The 22,331-nt window shown below is 47.3% G+C and overlaps 1 protein-coding gene across 4 annotated transcripts in view; it reads left to right on the plus strand.

Annotated features, from left to right (window-relative positions):
• Positions 1 to 9,700: 9,700 nt before the first annotated feature.
• The window catches only part of LOC122542463 (GRAM domain-containing protein 2A-like), a 75,299-nt gene continuing 62,668 nt past the window's right edge, over positions 9,701 to 22,331 (plus strand). Inside the window, exon 1 of one of the 4 annotated variants that reach the window (XM_087982196.1) lies at positions 9,701 to 10,163. In XM_087982196.1, the coding sequence (XP_087838322.1) occupies positions 10,129 to 10,163 (35 nt within the window). In that variant the 5' untranslated portion in view covers positions 9,701 to 10,128. Of the gene's footprint in view, positions 10,164 to 11,094; positions 11,308 to 22,331 lie in introns of those variants that run through there. The other 3 variants (XM_087982199.1, XM_043680186.2, XM_087982197.1) reach the window with 3 other exon arrangements.

Consider the following 22,331-nt stretch of genomic DNA (forward strand, 5'->3'; position numbering starts at 1 on the left):
CAAGGTGAGAGGGGAAAAGTTTAGTGGAGATATGCATAGAAAGTTCTTTGCACAGAGGGTGGTGGTGCCTGGAACGCGTTGCCACTGGAGGTGGTAGAGGTGGGCACGATAGTGTCATTTAAGATGCATCTAGACAGATACATGAAGGGGCAGGGAGCAGAGGAATACAGATCCTTAGAAAATAAGCAGCAGTTTTAGATAGAGGATCTGGATCGGTGCAGGCTTGGAGGGCCGAAGGGCCTGTTCCTGTGCTGTCATGTTCTTTGTTCTTGTTCTTTGCTCTCTGGGGTGGCACGGTGGCTCAGTGGTTAGCACTGCTGCCTCACAGCGACAGGGACCCAGGTTTGATTCCAGACTCGGGTGACTGTCTGTGTGGAGTTTGCACATTCTCCCCGTGTCTGCGTGGGTTTCCTCCGGGTGCTCCGGTTTTCTCCCACAGTCCAAAGATGTGCAGGTCAGGTGGATTGGCCCATGCTAAATTGCCCGTAGTGTTAGGGGATGTGTAGGTTAGGTGCATTAGTCAGGGGCAAATGTAGAGTAATAGGGTAGGGGAATGGGTCTGGGTGGGTTACTCTTTGGAGGGTGGGTGTGGACTTGTTGGGCCGAAGGGCCTGTTTCCATACTGTAGGGATTCCATGCTTAAATTGGACATTCCACTTGCCTGACCATTCCACCAAAGTGTCCATGTCCCTTTGAAATTCTACACGATCACCTTCACAGTTCACAAAGTTTCCATTTCTGTGTTCGGAAATGTGGCAATTGTGTCGTGTACACATTGTTCCTCACATACATTAGAAAGAACAAGACTCCTGAAGGACTCCTGCGGTCTGTGAAACTATCACTAACTGGTTCCTGCACTCAGCTTGTTTCACGTCCATGTCGCTCCAGTTCCTTTTAGATCCCAGGCTCTCTAATCTCGCTCACATGTCTGTTGTGTAGCACTGCATCAAATGCCTCTGGGAGGTCTCATCTACACCACATCAACTGGAGGGACTGCCTCATGAGGTGAGGTTGAGTAGGTTGGGCCTGTACTGATTGGAGTTTCGCAGACTGAGAGGTCACCTCATTGAACCATTAAAGATTCTTAGGAGACTTGTGGAAAGGTGGCTTCCCCTTGTGGGAGAGCGTCGAACCAGGGGACGTCATCTCAGAATGAGGTCTAAGACAGAGATGAGGAGGAATTTCTTTTCTCAGAGGGGAGTGAGTCTATGGAATTCCTGACAGCAGAGGGCTGTCCGGGCTGGCTCGTTCTGTACAATAAAGGCTGAGACAGACAGATTTTTAACCAGTGAGGGTTAAAGGGAAAAGGCAGGAAAGTGGAGTTGAGGATTATCAATCAGCCGCGATTCAATAGGAGAGTAGGCTTGATGGGCTGAATGGCCTACTGTGTTCCTGCATCTTATAATAGTCTCACCTAAAAATGTAACGTCAGCAAGTTAGTTACCAGTCCTTTACCAGTCTATGTTGGCTTTCCTAATTAACCAGCATTTTGCCCAAGTGATGATTCGTTTTGTCCTGAATGCTCATTTCTAGATGGTTCTCCAGCAGAACTGATTGGCCTGGAGTCGCTAGACGTATCTTTGTGCCATTATCTGAGAAACTGCCTGACCCGATGCAAAATTCTCTGATCTTTTGACATGGCATGGGTGTGAGGAAGCTGGGAAGATGATGGGTTTGCGTTTCCACATTTTACCCCGATCCATGTAACGGTCTCACTAACTGTAAGGGATGGCCAGGAAATGTGCAGCTTTAATGAGACAGCGAGTTTATATTGGTTGGGGGGGGGGGGCAGGGGGAATGTTTCTGTTCACTTCTCTTCACAATCTTCACTTCACATGTCCACTGAAGCAGAAACAGCTCACCAACCCCCCCACCCCCCCACCCCATAAATCTAACTCCACTGCCACCCCCTTCCTCTGCAGGTAAGGAATGAGATCCCAATAACGCAGACCATTCACATTGTTCCAGTCCTGGATATCGACCTCCGCCTCTGTCCAAGCAAGCTTCTCAAGCCCTCACCCGTTCACCCCCCTCACCCACCTCTCTGATTGTCTGTGGGGGGGGTGTAGAATGGCCTCGAGCTCTCTTGCCTGTTCCTAACACACTCGGACTCTGACCAGGGCAGGGGGGGGAGGCTCCATCCATACCAGCATTCACCGCCCAGCTTTAGGGTCCCGTCCTACTTATGAACTGTAACCATTCAAAAGTTCCAGCACGAGGCCATTCATCCCCTTGAGCCCATGCCATCATTCAACTTGATCAGGGCCAATCTGCATTCTAATTCTATTTGTTGCCTCTATATTGCTGAACAGAAACCCGTCAATCAGAAGACAAACAAACTGCGGACGCTGGGAAATCTGAAAACAGAAATTGCTGGAGAAATTCAACAGGCCTGGCAGCATCTGTGGAGAGAAGGCAGAGTTCATGTTCTGGGTTCAGAACTTGGAAAACTGAGTTTCTCCAGAAATTTCTGTTTCTGTCTCAGAAAACCCATCAATCTCTATTTCATTGTTTTTTTTTTAGGTACAAGTATCCAGGTACAAATCTTTTGTACCTAAGAATTGTACCTAAGATGGCACCAAAAGAACATCAGAACATATGGACTAGGAGTAGGAGTAGGAGTAGGAGTAGGAGTAGGCCGCCTGGCCCATCGAGCCTGCTTCCCCACTCAATAAGATCACGGCTGATCTTTTTGTGACCTCATCTCCACTTACCCATCCTCTCACCATAACCCTTAATTCCTTTACTGTTCAAAAACGTATCTCTCTTAGCTTTAAAAACATTCAATGAGAAAGCCTCAGCGACTTCACTGGGCAGGGAATTCCACAGACTGACAGCCCTCTGGCTGAAGAAGTTCCTTCTCAGTTCAGTCCTAATCTTGAGGCTATGCTGTTCTTGTCCTAGTCTCACCTGCCAGAGGAAACATCCTCTCTACTTCTATCTTATCTATTCCTTTCATAATTTTATATGTGTCTATAAGATCCCTCCTCATCCTTCTGAATTCCAATGAATATTATCTCACTCTACTCGGCCTCTCCTCATAAGCCAACCCCCTCAACTCTGGAACCAACCCTAGTGAACCTCCTCTGCCCCTCCTCCAGTGCCAGTACACCCTTTCTTAAGTGAGGAGACCAAAACTGTACACAATACTCCAGCTGCAACATAACCTCCCTGCTTTTAAACTCAACCCCTTTAGCAATGAAGGACACAATTCCATTTGCCTTCCTAATTACTTGTTGTACCCGCAGACCAACCTGCTGTGATTCGTGCGAAAAGACACCCAGGTCCCTCTGCACAGCAGCATGCTGCAATTTTATACCATTCAAATAATGACCCTTTTTACTGTTACTCCACCCAAAATGGATGACTTCATGTTTATTAACATTGCATTCTCATCTGCCAGACCTTTGCCCACTCACCTAAACTATCTATGTCCTTCTGCAGAAGTTTCACAGTCCTCTGCGCACTCTGCTCTATCATTCATCTTCGTGTCATCGGCAAACTTTGACACACTACGCAATGAATAGGTGAGGATTATTTTCATTAGAAAAACAGAGGTTGAATGGGGGGGGGGGGTCTGATTGAGGCCTACACAATCATGAGAGGTATAGCCAGGGTGGATAGCAAGAAGCTTTTTACCAGAGTGGGGGGACTCAATTACTAGGGGTCACGAGTTCAAGGTGAGAGGGGAAAAGTTTAGTGGAGATATGCATAGAAAGTTCTTTGCACAGAGGGTGGTGGTGCCTGGAACGCGTTGCCACTGGAGGTGGTAGAGGTGGGCACGATAGTGTCATTTAAGATGCATCTAGACAGATACATGAAGGGGCAGGGAGCAGAGGAATACAGATCCTTAGAAAATAAGCAGCAGTTTTAGATAGAGGATCTGGATCGGTGCAGGCTTGGAGGGCCGAAGGGCCTGTTCCTGTGCTGTCATGTTCTTTGTTCTTGTTCTTTGCTCTCTGGGGTGGCACGGTGGCTCAGTGGTTAGCACTGCTGCCTCACAGCGACAGGGACCCAGGTTTGATTCCAGCCTCGGGTGACTGACTGTGTGGAGTTTGCACATTCTCCCCGTGTCTGCGTGGGTTTCCTCCGGGTGCTCCGGTTTTCTCCCACAGTCCAAAGATGTGCAGGTCAGGTGGATTGGCCCATGCTAAATTGCCCGTAGTGTTAGGGGATGTGTAGGTTAGGTGCATTAGTCAGGGGCAAATGTAGAGTAATAGGGTAGGGGAATGGGTCTGGGTGGGTTACTCTTTGGAGGGTGGGTGTGGACTTGTTGGGCCAAAGGGCCTGTTTCCATACTGTAGGGATTCCATGCTTAAATTGGACATTCCACTTGCCTGACCATTCCACCAAAGTGTCCATGTCCCTTTGAAATTCTACACGATCACCTTCACAGTTCACAAAGTTTCCATTTCTGTGTTCGGAAATGTGGCAATTGTGTCGTGTACACATTGTTCCTCACATACATTAGAAAGAACAAGACTCCTGAAGGACTCCTGCGGTCTGTGAAACTATCACTAACTGGTTCCTGCACTCAGCTTGTTTCACGTCCATGTCGCTCCAGTTCGTTTTAGATCCCAGGCTCTCTAATCTCGCTCACGTGTCTGTTGTGTAGCACTGCATCGAATGCCTCTGGGAGGTCTCATCTACACCACATCAACTGGAGGGACTGCCTCATGAGGTGAGGTTGAGTAGGTTGGGCCTGTACTGATTGGAGTTTCGCAGACTGAGAGGTCACCTCATTGAACCATTAAAGATTCTTAGGAGACTTGTGGAAAGGTGGCTTCCCCTTGTGGGAGAGCGTCGAACCAGGGGACGTCATCTCAGAATGAGGTCTAAGACAGAGATGAGGAGGAATTTCTTTTCTCAGAGGGGAGTGAGTCTATGGAATTCCTGACAGCAGAGGGCTGTCCGGGCTGGCTCGTTCTGTACAATAAAGGCTGAGACAGACAGATTTTTAACCAGTGAGGGTTAAAGGGAAAAGGCAGGAAAGTGGAGTTGAGGATTATCAATCAGCCGCGATTCAATAGGAGAGTAGGCTTGATGGGCTGAATGGCCTACTGTGTTCCTGCATCTTATAATAGTCTCACCTAAAAATGTAACGTCAGCAAGTTAGTTACCAGTCCTTTACCAGTCTATGTTGGCTTTCCTAATTAACCAGCATTTTGCCCAAGTGATGATTCGTTTTGTCCTGAATGCTCATTTCTAGATGGTTCTCCAGCAGAACTGATTGGCCTGGAGTCGCTAGACGTATCTTTGTGCCATTATCTGAGAAACTGCCTGACCCGATGCAAAATTCTCTGATCTTTTGACATGGCATGGGTGTGAGGAAGCTGGGAAGATGATGGGTTTGCGTTTCCACATTTTACCCCGATCCATGTAACGGTCTCACTAACTGTAAGGGATGGCCAGGAAATGTGCAGCTTTAATGAGACAGCGAGTTTATATTGGTTGTGGGGGGGGCAAGGGGGAATGTTTCTGTTCACTTCTCTTCACAATCTTCACTTCACATGTCCACTGAAGCAGAAACAGCTCACCAACCCCCCCACCCCTTAAATCTAACTCCACTGCCACCCCCTTCCTCTGCAGGTAAGGAATGAGATCCCAATAACGCAGACCATTCACATTGTTCCAGTCCTGGATATCGACCTCCGCCTCTGTCCAAGCAAGCTTCTCATGCCCTCACCCGTTCACCCCCCTCACCCACCTCTCTGATTGTCCAGCAGGGGGGGGGGTGTATAATGGCCTCGAGCTCTCTTGCCTGTTCCTAACACACTTGGACTCTGACCAGGGGAGGGGGGGGAGGCTCCATCCATACCAGCATTCACCGCCCAGCTTTAGGGTCCCGTCCTACTTATGAACTGTAACCATTCAAAAGTTCCAGCACGAGGCCATTCATCCCCTTGAGCCCATGCCATCGTTCAACTTGATCAGGGCCAATCTGCATTCTAATTCTATTTGTTGCCTCTATATTGCTGAACAGAAACCCGTCCATCAGAAGACAAACAAACTGCGGATGCCGGGAAATCTGAAAACAGAAATTGCTGGAGAAATTCAACAGGCTTGGCAGCATCTGTGGAGAGAAGGCAGAGTTCATGTTCTGGGTTCAGAACTTGGAAAACTGAGTTTCTCCAGAAATTTCTGTTTCTGTCTCAGAAAACCCATCAATCTCTATTTCATTGTTTTTTTTTTAGGTACAAGTATCCAGGTACAAATCTTTTGTACCTAAGAATTGTACCTAAGATGGCACCAAAAGAACATCAGAACATATGGACTAGGAGTAGGAGTAGGAGTAGGAGTAGGCCGCCTGGCCCATCGAGCCTGCTTCCCCACTCAATAAGATCACGGCTGATCTTTTTGTGACCTCATCTCCACTTACCCATCCTCTCACCATAACCCTTAATTCCTTTACTGTTCAAAAACGTATCTCTCTTAGCTTTAAAAACATTCAATGAGAAAGCCTCAGCGACTTCACTGGGCAGGGAATTCCACAGACTGACAGCCCTCTGGCTGAAGAAGTTCCTTCTCAGTTCAGTCCTAATCTTGAGGCTACGCTGTTCTTGTCCTAGTCTCACCTGCCAGAGGAAACATCCTCTCTACTTCTATCTTATCTATTCCTTTCATAATTTTATATGTGTCTATAAGATCCCTCCTCATCCTTCTGAATTCCAATGAATATTATCTCACTCTACTCGGCCTCTCCTCATAAGCCAACCCCCTCAACTCTGGAACCAACCCTAGTGAACCTCCTCTGCCCCTCCTCCAGTGCCAGTACACCCTTTCTTAAGTGAGGAGACCAAAACTGTACACAATACTCCAGCTGCAACATAACCTCCCTGCTTTTAAACTCAACCCCTTTAGCAATGAAGGACACAATTCCATTTGCCTTCCTAATTACTTGTTGTACCCGCAGACCAACCTGCTGTGATTCGTGCAAAAAGACACCCAGGTCCCTCTGCACAGCAGCATGCTGCAATTTTATACCATTCAAATAATGACCCTTTTTACTGTTACTCCACCCAAAATGGATGACTTCACGTTTATTAACATTGCATTCTCATCTGCCAGACCTTTGCCCACTCACCTAAACTATCTATGTCCTTCTGCAGAAGTTTCACAGTCCTCTGCGCACTCTGCTCTATCATTCATCTTCGTGTCATCGGCAAACTTTGACACACTACGCAATTCCAAGTCATCTATGTAAATTGTGAATAATTGTGGTCCCAAAACCGATCCCCGAGGCACACCACTAATCACTGATTGCCAACCACAATAACACTCACTTATCCCGATTTTTTTGGTGACATTGTAAACTTTCCACTGTACTCCTGTACTTGAGTACATGAAAATAAAGGATATTCCATAAGAGATTATTGAATCAGGTAGGTTTCTTCCCAACAATAGATTCTTGATCATCATTAGACGCTTAATTCCATATTTTTAAAAAATGCAGGAGTAGGTGGGGAGCAGAGGGATACAGATGCTCAGGAATTGACCGACAGGTTTAGACAGTGGATTTGGATCGGCTCAGGCGTGGAGGGGCCTGTTCCTGGGCTGTAAACCTTCTTTGTTCTTTTTATTGATTTCAAATCCATCTGCTGTGGTAGGATTTGAATCCAGGTCCCCATTTCCAGGGATCTCGAAATTAACTGTCCAGCAATAATACCACTCGGCCATTGTCTCTGTGCGTCTGACGTCACATCCAGAGCAGACTTTTTCATTTCAAAAATATACTTTATTCATAAAAGATATCTTTGTACGTATACATAGTTACAAACACAGTGTGGTTCTGCACAGTAGCATACCAAGGAACCAAACAAATGCTGCAGTTTGACTCTATCCAACCAAACCAAAGATATCTCTTACACATACAAGAATATATTTACATGCATTGAGGCACTAGGAGGGCCCAATAACTGAATGGACTGCTTTGTCTTCAGCAGAAAGACCTCAGACGGTGGGTCTGCAGCCTCACTGTGCCTTGGCGGCAGCCGCTCCAAGCTTCAGTGTGCCCCTCAGCACGTAGTCCTGGACCCCGGCATGTGCCAGTCTGCAACACTCAGCCAGGGTTAACTCCTTGCTCTGGAAGACCAACAGGTTTCAGGCAGAACCAAACAGCAGCTTTCATCGAGTTAATGGTCCTCCAGGTCCAGTCGATGCTTGTCTTGGTGTGAACTTTTTTTTATTTCAAAAATATACATCCAGACGAGAGCAGGTAAGGACAGGAGATTTCCCTCCCTCAGGGCCATTACTGAACCAGATGGGTCATTATGGTGAAAGTGAGGTCTGCAGATGCTGGAGGTTAGAGTCGAGATTGTGGTGCTGGTGTGGGGTGTGGGTCTTTATACCAATCGATGATCGTTATCACAGACATCATTACTGGGCCTGGCTCTATCACCAAATCGTTGTCACACAGGAGGAGGCCATTCAGCCCATTATGTCTGCACCAGCTCTCCAAATGACAGTACCATGCTCCTTACAGGTTTCTATGCAAATAATCATCATTATCCTCTTGAAATGCCTCAGTTAAAGCCGGCGGATTTATTAGTTGGATTTCAGTTCCTCCAGATGCTGTGATGGGAAACGATCCGGCGTTCCCTGGGCTTGAACCGTCTGGATTGACATTATCCAGCTCCCCACAAACTTCCAGTTTCAGACAGTTCAGTAACGTTCAGACAGAAAATGGATCCTGGCTTAGAAACTCCGGAATCGGGACAAAGTGAGACCCAGGGAACCTGACCAAAGAGGGTGAGTAATGAGTGAAATGTCCCAACTCTGTGATACCACCTGCAAGAGGGACAACGTGATGCTGGAAGGATGTGGACCCGTGAGGCTGGTCCGGGTGAGTTGGGTAAGGTCAGTGTGAACAGGAAAGGACAATGTACTGAGAGCAGCTTTAGTTGGTTCTCCAGTATTAAGTTGCATGCTACAACAGTCTGTCTCTGGCAGAGGAAGGTGATGCTGAAAGTTTCCAAAATTAGGATAATTTGATGAAAATGTCTGTCACTGGGTAAATGAGAGTGGGTCTGTGAGCTATAGGAGGTCCTGGCTAGCAGTCTAAAGTTTTCACCTGCCTTCACTACAGAACACTGCTTGCTGTAGCAATAGTCAGTGACGCCCTCGCGGCGCTATATCAATGCAGTGTGTAGCTCAGTGCTGGCGGACTGTGAGGGGGTGGGTGCAGCTGACTGGGCAACAGCAGCGGATGTAAAGCCACGAAAGGAAATCAGATGGCCCGTAGGGAAGAGGCAGTGGGAATTGTCAGTCACTCGGCTTTACAAATAACGGACTGTACCTGGAACCTGTCGAAAGAAAGACTTGCATTTACATGGCGCCTTTCACAGCTGCAAGCTGCGTTCAGTGAAGTGTGTTTTTTTTTGTCTTGAAGAGATGTCACACCGGGGTTGATCTCAGGGTCAATGAACACACCAGGAGGTTCACTCTGAGGGAAAACAACCAGATCCGAAACATTAACTCTGCTTTCTCTCCACAGATGCTGCCAGACCTGCTGAGCTTTTCCAGCACTTTCTTGTTTTGTCTCTGATTTACAGCATCCACAGCTCGGGGGGGGGTTATTTAATATTTCACTCTGAGGGAGCCTCAGGAGTTACCCCCCCCCTCCTTCCCCGAGGTTTCTGCTTGAGGGAAATGCCTCAGTGCCCCCAGCCCCCAGTATAACTCCAGCGTCAGGCTGGGTTAATTTGTTGCTAACTGCACTCAGGATGTTTGTGTGAGTTGTTTTCTTGGCCCGGGTCCACCCCTTCTCCGTGAACAAGAAAGCCTTCTCACTGGGATCTCTCTCTCTCGTCACGAAAAGCTGCCTCTTCCTCCCTTCCCTCAATTCTAAGCCACTTCCCCCTTTGAAACGTGAGCCTTTCCTCTTGCCTCCCTTCCCTCCCTCCCCTCCCACAGCAGTTGCTAGGTTGACAAGGTGAGCTGAGCTATTACAGTATCATGTTTGCAGGCTGCGGTCTGGTGTGTGGGAGGTCCTCTCTACCGGATTTAAACGTGTCTGAATATTTTCTCTAACCACACCCTGCCTCAGCTCCGACTACATAGTGCTGTCTCTAACTCCTACTGACTGGCTTCTTTTAAAAAAAACAATTTGGTGCGTTCGAAGATTATGGAATGACTGCACTAAAAGCTAGACACAGCAGCCACAGGTGAGTGCCAGCTGGGAACTTCCTGCCCTTGTTGTATCTGTGAGTGCTTGTAACTCTCTCTCTCTCTCTCTGTGTGTTTGTAACTGTCTCTCTCTGTGTGTTTGTAACTCTGTCTCTGTGTGTTTGTAACTCTGTCTCTGTGTGTTTGTAACTCTGTCTCTGTGTGTTTGTAACTCTGTGTGTGTGTGTTTGTAACTCTGTTGTGTGTGTGTGTGTGTGTCGTATCTCTGTGCCTGTGTTGTATCTGTGTGTGTGTGTCGTACCTCTGTGCCTGTGTTGTATCTGTGTGTGTGTGTCGTACCTCTGTGCCTGTGTTGTATCTGTGTGTGTGTGTCGTATCTCTGTGCCTGTGTTGTATCTGTGTGTGTGTGTCGTATCTCTGTGCCTGTGTTGTATCTGTGTGTGTGTGTCGTATCTCTGTGCCTGTGTTGTATCTGTGTGTGTGTGTCGTATCTCTGTGCCTGTGTTTGTAACTCTGTTGTATGTGTGTGTCGTATCTCTGTGCCTGTGTTGTATCTGTGTGTGTGTGTCGTATCTCTGTGCCTGTGTTGTATCTGTGTGTGTGTGTCGTATCTCTGTGCCTGTGTTGTATCTGTGTGTGTGTGTCGTATCTCTGTGCCTGTGTGTGTGTTGATAGCTTATTTCGGTGAGTTTAGATGGTAGACTGTTCTTACAGCTGTAAGTTTGAACTAGCTGTTTTTGGGGTCAGGCTGAGACTGAAATAATCAGCAAATTGAAACTTTTCGGCAGACCATTTCCCCTTTAAGTAATGTGACATGACACAGATAGTGAAGAGCCTGTGGATGGGGAGGGGGGTGGCGGGGGGAGTGTGGTCTATTTTTGACCTGTTTGAGGCGAGCTGTTCAGAGGGTTTTCTGTATACATCTGTCCCTCCCCTGGGTACTGCTTTCAAAAGGGAACATTTTGATCTAACAACATTTCACACAGTGGTTTGTTTCTGCAATGTTTTCCGGGCCTGTGGAGGAGGATGTGTGTCTAGTGGAAACAATTCACACTTTAATATCTCTCTGCCTTCCTCTCAACATTGACGTGATGGACAAAAGGCATTTTAATCAACAGACAGTTCTGTCGATCCGGGCTTGTTGTATAATAGGCGTCATGTGATGGTGGACAGCATGAAAAGGTAAATATGGAGCTGAAACATAGTTGGCCTGAGACAGGCTGCTATGTCACTCGGGAGAATAAAGGGGCTTTTCAGTGTCCACATTATGACAAATGGGAGAATCTAGCCTAGGAATATCCACCAGGTGAGCCCAGTGTGTGTGTCTCTGAGACAGACAGGAGCCAGATGGATCAAACAGAGACAGACAGAATGGGGATGTTGCTATTTTTAAAGGGTTTTATTTTGAGCTTAAGAACTTTAATTATCACAATTTTGTACAGATTAATCCAATTGGGCTGGGACAGGATAAATTAGAACCCATGCGAGTAAGGTCAGAACAGATTTTAAATATGAAATGAATGTTTAATGGTGTGGGGGTGGGGTGGTGCTGGAGAAGGCAGTATCTGAGAGCAAAAGTGAGGTCTGTAGGTGCTGGAGATCAGAGTCGAGAGAGCGGTGCTGGAAAAGCACAGCAGGTCAGGCAGAATCCGAGGAGCAGGAAAATCGACGTTTCGGGCAAAAGCCCTTCATCAGGAATGAGGCTGGGAGCCTCCGGGAGTGGAGAGATAAATGGGAGGGAGGTGGGGCTGGGGAGAAGGTAGCGACGAGTGTAATAGGTGGATGGAGGTGGGGGTGAGGGTGATAGGTCAGAGAGGAGGGTGGAAGGAAGGTGGACAGGTAGGACCTATCATGAGGGTGGTGCTGAGCTGGAAGGTTGGAACTGGGATAAGGTGGGGGGGAGGGGAAATGAGGAAACTGGTGAAATCCACATTGATGCCCTGGGGTTGGAGGGTCCCGAGGAGTAAGATGAGGCGTTCTTCCTCCAGGCGTCAGCTAGTTAGGGAGTGGCTATGGAGGAGGCCCAGGACCTGCATGTCCTTGATGGAGTGGGAGGGGGAGGGGGAGTTGAAGTGTTTGACCACACGGTGGTGGGGTTGGTTGGTAGTATTTGAGACCCATTCCTGGATCAGGACTTCCCAAAGTGAGGATTGCGAGCTGAGATCCTGGGCTGGCAGGTTCTGAAGCTGTGTTTCTGTTGCACACAGCCACTTCCCAGCCCTCCGCCTTCCCACCACACAATCAGCCCTCAGCGCCCCCATCCCAATATTCTCACTCAGGTCTTAGTGTCAGTCTTGAAGTGGGGTGCAGCAGGTGGTGGACAGGCTTTGGGGAGTCAGGGGTGGAAGGAGTTACTCTCTGCAGGATTGTGAGTCTCTGACCTGAGTAGTCTCTGTATTAACTGGATGGTCCAGGTGAGGTTTCTCCTTTTTGGTCAGTGGACAGATGTTAACATTTCAGTGCCAGCCACAGTTTCTTGGATGCACGGAGGTGGAACAAGAGACTGGTAACTGCAATATTTCAGTCAGATTGGCTCTGCTTTAACCTGTTTTTCGGGATTAACAGGCTGACTGGGTTTCCCAGGCCTCAGGAAAATCAAATGCTGAAGGGGTGGCGGGGTGGTACAGTGGCTCAGTGGTTAGCACTGCTGTCTCACAGCGCTAGGGACCCGGGTTCAATTCCAGCCTTGGGTGACGGTCTGTGTGGAGTTTGCACATTCTCTCTGTGTCTGCACAGGTTTCCTCTGGGTGCTCCGATTTCTTCCCACTGTCCAAAGATGTGTATGATAGGTGAATTGGCCATGCTAAAGTGCCCGTAGTGTTCAGGGATGTGTAGGCTAGGTGAACTGATCAGGGGTACATATAGAGTAGGGTAGGGGGGATGGGTCTGACTGGGTTAGTCTTCGGAGGGTCAGTATTGGGCTGAAGGGCCTGTTTCCACACTGTAGGGATTCTATACGAAACGACCAATCAGCAGGAGGTTACTCAGCTCCTCAAGCTTGCTCTGCTTTTCAATATGATCATGGTTAACTTGATAACTCCACATTCCCACCTTTTACCGCCTTGCCCATCAAGAATTTGACTCCCTCTGATTTAGTGAAGAAGGTATTTAGTATGCTTTCCTTCAATGGTCAGAGTATTAAATATAGAGTTGGGGGGGGACATGTTGTGGCTGTACAGGACATTGGTAAGGCCACTTTTGGAATACTGTGTGCATTTCTGGTCTCTCTGCTATTGGAATGATGTTGTGAAACTTGAAAGGGTTCAGAAAAGATTTACAAGGATGTTGCCAGGGTTGGAGGGTTTGAGATACAGTGAGAGGCTGAACAGGCTGGGGCTGTTTTCTCTGGAGTGTCGGAGGCTGAGGGGTGACCTTATAGAGGTTTACAAAATTATGGAGGGGCGTGGATAGGATAAATAGACCAGATCTTTTTCCTGGGTTGGGGGAGTCCAGAACTAGAACGTATAGGTTTAGGGTAAGAGGGGAAAGATTTAAAAGGGACCTAAGGGACAACATTTTCACACAGAGGGTGGTACGTGTATGGAATGAGCTGACAGAGGAAGTGGTGGAGGCTGGTACAATTGCAACATTTAAAATGCATCTGTGAATAGGAAGGCTTTGGAGGGATATGGGCTAAATGCTGGCAAATGGGACTAGATTGGGTTGGGCTATCCGGTTGGCATGGACGAGTTGGACCGAAGGGCCTGTTTCCGTGCTGTACATCTCTATGACTCTGCTTTTAAAAATATTCAGGATACTGGATCCAATGTCTCTACCTTTATGTGAGAAAATATTTCTCATCCTCTCTGTCTTAAAGACTCCTTATTTTTAAACTGTGACACGTAGTTCTCAAATTTTCTATATTCCCTTTCTATCCAGAATGCCAACGTCCCTCGGGATATTTATGTCTTATTGAAGCAGCTCCTTAATCTCCAGCGAATCCAAGTCTGTCCCATCAGGCCTTGCGTCACATGGGCATGGATAAGGTGATTAGCAAAGGGCTTTTCCCTGAGGTGGGCAAGCTCAAAATTAGGGGGCACATTTTTAAAGTGTGAGGAGAAAGATTTTAAAAAAGACATGAAGGGCAAGTTTTTTAATCACAGAATAGTTAGTGTGTGGAATGTACTGACAGAGGAAGTGGTGGATGTGGGTACAGTTACAACATTTGGATAAGCACAGAAATAGAAAAGGTTTTGTGGGATATAGGCCAAACGCAGGGAAGTGGGACTAGTTTAGTTTGGGAACATGGTCGGTGTGGACTGGTTGGACCGCAGGGTCTACTTTTGTGCTGTTTGAGTCTCTGACCAGCTCCCTGTGCAGCCTGAAAAGCTCTCTCTGAACTACACATTTACAACCCTATTTAAATAAGGTGATCAAACTGATCACAGGTGCTGAACAGAGGTGAACCGCTTTTGGGGAGAAACCGAGTCTCTCTTCAGTGTTGCTTAAGGACGAGGAGTAGCATGACCGTAACCCCCACTCGTCCACCCCCACAAACAGTCCCCAAACTCCCCACGTCATCAGACGCCATCACCATACACAGGATTCCCCTCCCGCACTCCCCAATGAAAAGCCCTGAATCAGAACCCTCTCCTTGCTGCCCTCACCATACACAGGATTCCCCTCCCGCACTCCCCAATGAAAAGCCCTGAATCAGAACCCTCTCCTTACTGCCCTCACCATACACAGGATTCCCCTCCCGCACTCCCCAATGAAAAGCGCTGAATCAGAACCCTCTCCTTACTGCCCTCACCATACACAGGATTCCCCTCCCGCACTCCCCAATGAAAAGCCCTGAATCAGAACCCTCTCCTTACTGCCCTCACCATACACAGGATTCCCCTCCCGCACTCCCCAATGAAAAGCCCTGAATCAGAACCCTCTCCTTACTGCCCTCACCATACACAGGATTCCCCTCCCGCACTCCCCAATGAAAAGCCTTGAATCAGAACCCTCTCCTTACTGCCCCCTGTCAATAGCAGAGCCAAGGATTGAGATTGGCTTTGTAGAACAGAATCAATACACTTCAGAACAGGGACTGAGAGGGCAGAGTGGGGTTCTGCATTGAGGATTAGTTACTACTTTGGACTGAGGTCATCATTCTAAGAGACTCTTTCAGTGACGTAGTAAATGTAATGGTTAAAGGAAATCTGAACTTTTAGAATAAGTAGCACTGATGTCACAATAAACCAGCTTGAGAGAATGTGATCTAAGTGCAGTTTGTTTGTTCCATCTCTGGTCCAGTTGGACCTGTCTGGGGGTGCTCCACACTCTCATTAGCTAAAGGCTTTAGCCTGTTCTTGACCGACCACCCCCCTAGAGTTCCTACTGCCCACGCCAACATTGCCATTGATTCCTGTAACCTCTGCTCAGAACTATCTGCCTGTCCTGGACTATTGGGTAACGTTGAGGCACACTGCAGGCAAATCAGAATGATACATGTTAAACAGGAAACTTATTTGGGGAAGATTTGTAGCGGAAGTTGAGGTTCTGGATGTAAGTTTGCTCACCTGAGCTGGAAGGGTCGTTTTCAGATGTTTCGTCATCATACTAGGTCACATCATCAGTGAGGTGACACAAGAACATCCTTGCGAGAACTGCGACAAACAGGCAGAAAACTAGCCGCCAGGATACATGGACATCAACTCGCCGCAAAAAGACATGACCCACTCTCACCAGTATCCTTACATGTGGATGAGGACGGACACCACTTCGATTGGGACAACACATCCATCCTAGCACAAGCCAAACAGTTACGCACGAGAATTCCTAGGAGTGTGGCAATTCTGGAACTCTATCAACAAAACATTGACATTTAGCACCCTCTGAGGAAAAGAACAGGAAATGACATCACCACAGGAAATGGCATCACTAACCCAAGGAAACCTAAACACAAAAAGAAAGTGGGTCATAACACCAGTGCTTCACCAGAGACTCACTGGTGATGTTAGGCGAAAGTGAGGACCTGCAGATGCTGGAGATTGTAGTCAAGAGTAGAGTGGTGCTGGAAAAGCACAGCAGGTCAGGCAGCATCCAAGGAGCAGGACAATCGAGGTTTCATCAGGAGCCCTTCATCAGGCATTTTCCAGCTCCTCTCTAATTATCACTGATGTTACCTAGTATGGTGACAAAATGTCTGAAAATGAACCTTCCAGCTCAGCGAGCAAAGCTGCATCCAGGAAATTTGACTTTGTTATGGTCTCTTGAGATTCACAGAGGCACGTTGACTCAGTGGTTAGCACTGCTGCCTCACACAGCAGTAGGGACCTGGGTTTGATTCCAACCTGGGGTGACTCTGCTAACTTCACACAGACATTCTCCCTGTGTCTGTGTGGGCACCCTTTGGGTGCTCTGGTTTCCTCCCACAGTACAAAGATGTGTGGGTTAGGTGAATTAGCCGTGTTTAAATCGACCTGTGTTGTGCAGGCGAGGTGGGTTAGCCATGGGAAATGCAGGGTTACAGGGAGAGGATGGATGTGGGGGGGGGGGGGGGTGGGTGAGATGCTTTTGGGAGGTTGGTGTGGCATTGATGGGCTGAATGGCCTGTATCTGCACTGTAGGGATTCTATGGGTCGAGGGGTGATCAAACTGATCTCTGGATTCTTGGACTTGGTAAAGAAGGTCTACAGAGTAATTTGTAGCAATTTTGGAGAATTTATTAAGCATAAACATATCCCATCAGGCAATAGTTTACAGCATGTGACAGACCTGATTTGGTCTTGGATAACTGAACACACTGGAATTCCTAATTTGGAGATGCCGGTGTTGGACTGGGGTGTACAAAGTTAAAAATCACACAACACCAGGTTATAGTCCAACAGGTTTAATTGGAAGCACACTAGCTTTCGGAGCGACGCTCCACAACCACCTGATGAAGGAGCGACGCTCCGAAAGCTAGCGTGCTCCCAATTAAACCTGTTGGACTATAACCTGGTGTGGTGTGATTTTTAACTCATGGATATTGTTCTCGTCCTAACTCCTGACGTTTTGTGGGTCTCTTAGCTCAGTCACTGCATGAACCCGCTCGGTTGAAGATGCGTGACCAGTTTAGCTGCCTGTTTTGAAAACCATTTGGCTCTCCAGCAGGTCAAATCTTTTGTTTCAGAAATGGGTACGGATGCCAGTAGCAAGCCATTTTCTGCAGCAGTTTTCTCCTGTTGCAGTTCACTGCTGTTGCAACTACTTTTGACCATTCTTTGAATCCACTCTGAACATTTTTCCCCTTTACCTCCAGCTGGTTGTATGGTCACAGATTCTTAAAACCACTGTCTTTTTACCAGGTGAAACAATTGACTATCTTACAGCAAATGGGGGACAAAGCAAGTTGTATTTAGATTCATTCTAAAAGCTGAGAAACTTAACAAACAATCCAGGTCTTTTTCAATTTCAGTTACATCACACTGTAAACTTTTGCTATAAATTCTGTTTTACGATCTCATACTCCACAACCACCTGATGAAGGAATGGCGCTCTGAAAGCTAGTGCTTCCAAGTGAACCTGTTGGACTATAACCTGGTGTTGGGTGATCTTTAACTTTGCATTTAGATTGAGCAGGATCAATGATTTGTTTATTCCCACGTGTTTCACGAATGGTGTTCCCATTGTTTCATGTCAAAACCAATTAACGATCAATGTCCATCCATAGCGATTTTTGTGAACAGATGACTAATGTACACAAAAAAAAATCGATACAGACCATGTTCATTGCCTGTTACAAACCTGGTCCATTGACTGGGAGCACATTAAGGCTGAGAGTGAGCCACTGAGTACTTTGCAACCCAGCTCAAGATGAATTACTGTTGAAAGATTTTAAGCTGTTTTAAAGCTCACCTCTACTCTTTGAACATCCCTGAACAGCAGAGATATTTTAAGCACCAGTCCAAAGATGTGCCAATGGAAAAAACAGGCAAAAATGGGTTAAGAAGAAAGGTTAAAGATGAGTAAACGGAAAAAAGGACACAGAGTTGAAGTGATTCACAAACTAAGCGAGGGTGATGTGAGATCAACCTTTTCATGCAGCGAGCAGTTAGGGTCTGGAAATGTAGCGGTAGTTGATGCATTCAAGAGGATATTGTGTGGATTGAAATGGTGTGCAGGAACATGGAGAAAAAGCAGGGGATAGAATCAGTGCAGGCACGATGGACAGAGTGTTACAGTGCACAAGGAAGGCAGTACTGTCATTCTGTGATAAGATGCGGACCAGTTGTGATTTGATCAAAAAATGGAACAGGTTAAAGGGGCGTAATGACCTATTCTTTCAGTTTCTCATTTCTGTCTCCTTTTGCCAATCAATTGGCAAAGTGTTCAAATTCAGCTGCCCACCCGTCTGCGATCCCCAGGACAACAAGCTGAAGTTGCCCCTGTGTCCTGTTAGACTTTCAGCACAGAGGGAGCGCCCGCGCTGTCGGAGGGTCAGTGCAGAGGGAGCGCTGAGCTGTCGGAGGGTCAGTGCTATGCTGAGCTGTAAAACCCAAGCCCTGTCTGCTTGGTCTGATAGATGCCAATGACCTGAATCCACTGAGCTACAGCAGGGTCCTGACCAACATCACGCCCACTCCATCAAAATCAAGGCTCATTAATGGTGAATCAATCTCCTTTGCACTTAGCTTCCCTTTTTGCTTAAATAGCTGTGACCAGATGGACCTTCAGACCACAGGCGAGTGCTGCGATTGAGGTAATGTTCTATATCAATGTGAGGGTCCTCTGTTGTTTTTGTGACTGCACGGTAACTGTAGACAGCGCTGGTCATCCTGTAACATCCTCCCCATCGGGGACTATTCCCGTGAACCTTTTTCTGCACTACATCCTTCCTGAAGAGTTCAGTCTGTTGAATGCATTCCTACAATTGAGGCTGATCCTACATTTAAACAGGTTTAAATTAACTGCCTTGTTTTTATCCTCTGTGCTTCTATGCATTCAGCCCAGGATCCTGTGTGTGATAGTCACCATTCTCTCCCTGTCTGCCCTTCAATGATTTGTGCACATTTATGCCTGAGTACCTTTAACTCATTGTTACATGGAATTTGTCCCCCTCAAGCCCCGATAATGCACTGAGGCCTGGACCCTGCTTTGAAATAGCGATGTGCTGCACTCAGCGCAGAGTTCCTAATGCAGCTGCTCTCAGGCCTGCTGACGGTATTGAAGGAGGCTTTGTGAAGGTGCCAGTGCTGTACTCCTGCTCTGTACTTGTGGTCCTGCAATTCTTTCAGGTTCGAGTATTTGTCGAATTCCCTTTTTAACAGTTACTCCTGGACCTGCCTCCACCACCCTGTCTAATACTGTATTCTAGATGAAGGCGGAGGTGGTAGTGTTGTAAATTAGTAATCCAGGGCCCCGGGCTAATGCTTTGGAGACGTGAGTTCAAATCCCACCACAGCAGATGGTGACATTTCAATTCAATAAAAATTGGAGTTAAAAGCTTAAGCATTTTCCGATTGTTGTAAAAAAGCCCATCTGCTTCACTAATGTGAATGGTTCTCTAATGCACTCTAAACCTTTGCAGAAGGAAATCTGTCATCGTTACCTGTTCCCACCTGCATATAGCACCTAAAATCCATTGTGGCTGACATTTAACTGCGCTCTGGTAATTAATGTGGAGCAAGAAATCCTGTGACTGGATTAGAACAGTGGTTAAAAACAATTCGGGGGAATTTAGTTTCTTCCATCCACTCTGTCAAAACCCTTTGTCATTCTGAAAATCTTGATTAAATCTCCCCGACCTCAGCACAGCCCCCCTGATCTCTCTTTGTAACGGAAGTCCCTCGTCCTGGTATTGTCTTGGTATTGTACCTTGCGTGTCCTTCCTGAATTGGACACTGTGCCATAGGTACACCATGGGCTCCCTGCCTGAGGACTGTTGATTAGCCAGCATGAGGTGAAAATGTGTTGCTGGAAAAGCGCAGCAGGTCAGGCAGCATCCAAGGAACAGGAGAATCGACGTTTCGGGGCAGAAGCCCTTCTTCAGGAATGAAGAAGGGCTTATGCCCGAAACGTCGATTCTCCTGTTCCTTGGATGCTGCCTGACCTGCTGCGCTTTTCCAGCAACACATTTTCAGCTCTGATCTCCAGCATCTGCAATCCTCACTTTCTCCTCCTAGCCAGCATGAGGTCCAGGGTGTGAGCTCTGAGGAAAACAGGATGGAAGGAATTAAGAGGCAAGCAGTGACAAGAACTACAAATACCGGTATTAGTCAAATGACTTACAACTTCCAACGGGTTTGTGCTTACAAGATCAGACACTGAAAATGAGTTGCAAAGCAAAGGTGTGCCTGGAAGAAGGTATTCTTCTCCACATCAGCAAAACTGTTGGATTGTGCAAGTCTGAGATACCAGCTCCACCCTTTTGTACAATCAGCTCACAAGACCTGGGGGCAAGAGACACCATCGTTGAGGAATAAATATTGTATTTAGAAATCAGCAGATGGATTTTTATTTTAACAGCTCCGTACTATAGCAGTTGATTTTTTAAAAAAAGTTGCTTCTGGAATAATGTAACCTGCTCTGTCCTGCGTCTACTTTGCAGTTGTCGAGCAATTGAGGGCAGGCTGACTGACGTCGTAAAGGGTGCTATGTAAATAAAGAATTTCTGCAAAGTCTCTGTTTCATAATGATGTTTCCTGAACATCGGCTGTTGAGAATCCTGAACTCCCTCCCCAGCAGCTATGTGTGTAAATAGGACGAGTTCGTCCACTCGCTGTAGGTTCAGGCACAGGCCCTTGTTCAGAGACTAAACAATGGAACTAACCATTTGTTTTTAAGCTTTTATTGTGCCAAAGTCGAGAGATAGCTGTCTCAGTGGCTAAAGTGTTGAGTTTGCCAGGAAGAGGGGACGCTCTGTGTTATTGGCTCTCGATAACTGCCTTCCCATTAGCAGTTAACGATGGATTAAAATGCTCACCCAGCCGGCAACACCCACCTCTCCATGAATGAAATTTTAAATCTGGTGTAGAATTCACCCTGACGCGTGCATCCTGACATATTCCAATACTAACAGCTAAGCTGGTGTGAGTGAACCTTTTACAAACCGAGTGAGGGCAAGCCAAGATCTCAGTGTAGCCAATTTCCATCACTGGCGCATACCCCTAAGGCATTTAGGGAGATCAGATGGAGAACAAAAGAAGAGGGGAGATGATGCCATAGTGATATGGTCCCTAGACTATTAACCCAGAGAGATAAGGTGGAGGTGGGGAGAAAGTAGCATGGAGTACAATAGGTGAGTGGGGGAGGGGATGAAGGTGATAGGTCAGGGAGGAGGTTGGAGTGGATAGGTGGAAAAGAAGATAGGCAGGTAGGACAAATCATGGGGGCAGTGCTGAGCTGGAAGTTTGGAACTAGGGTGAGGTGGGGGAAGGGGAAATGAGGAAACTGTTGAAGTCCACATTGATGCCCTGGGGTTGAAGTGTTCCGAGGCGGAAGATGAGGCGTTCCTCCTCCAGGCGTCTGGTGGTGAGGGAGCGGCGGTGAAGGAGGCCCAGGACCTCCATATCCTCGGCAGAGTGGGAGGGGGAGTTGAAATGTTGGGCCACGGGGTGGTTTGGTTGATTGGTGCGGGTATCTCGGAGATGTTCCCTAAAGCGCTCTGCTAGGAGGCGCCCAGTCTCCCCGATGTAGAAGAGATTGCATCGGGAGCAACGGATACAATAAATGGTATTGGTGGATGTACAGGTAGAACTTTGGATGTGGAAGGTGGATAGAGGTGAGGGAGGAGGTGTGGGCGCAGGTTTTACAGTTCCTGCGGTGGCAGGGGAAGGACCCAGAGACCCAGGTGGTGTTCTGTGGACCTGGGTTGCCATGAGAAATAAAAATCTGAAAGAATCTAATGAGGACCATGAAACCATTGTCAGAAAAACCCACCTGGTTCAATAATGTCCTTTCCTGAAGGAAACTGCCGTTCCTTACCTGGTCTGGCCTACGTGTTAGTCCAGACTCTCGGCAATGTGATTGACTCTTGACTGTCCCCGAGCAATATTTACCCGTGACACCCACATCACGTGAATGAATGAGAAAAACAAAGATGCAGTCGGTGCAGGAGTAGGATGTTTGGAACCTGCTTCACTTATTAATGTGATTATTGAACTGACTGAGGTCTTGATTCCAATGTCCTGTCGCTGCCCCAAACATTAGACTCCCGTGTGAATCACAAATCTATCACAATCAGCCTTGAAATATCTCTCCCTTCGACCATCTTCCTTTCTCCAAATGCCATT

The sequence above is a fragment of the Chiloscyllium plagiosum genome, unplaced genomic scaffold (genome assembly GCF_037043375.1).
Source record: "Chiloscyllium plagiosum isolate Xiang-an unplaced genomic scaffold, Cpla_swu_hap1 HiC_scaffold_42, whole genome shotgun sequence".
Classification (NCBI taxonomy): Eukaryota; Metazoa; Chordata; class Chondrichthyes; order Orectolobiformes; family Hemiscylliidae; genus Chiloscyllium; species Chiloscyllium plagiosum.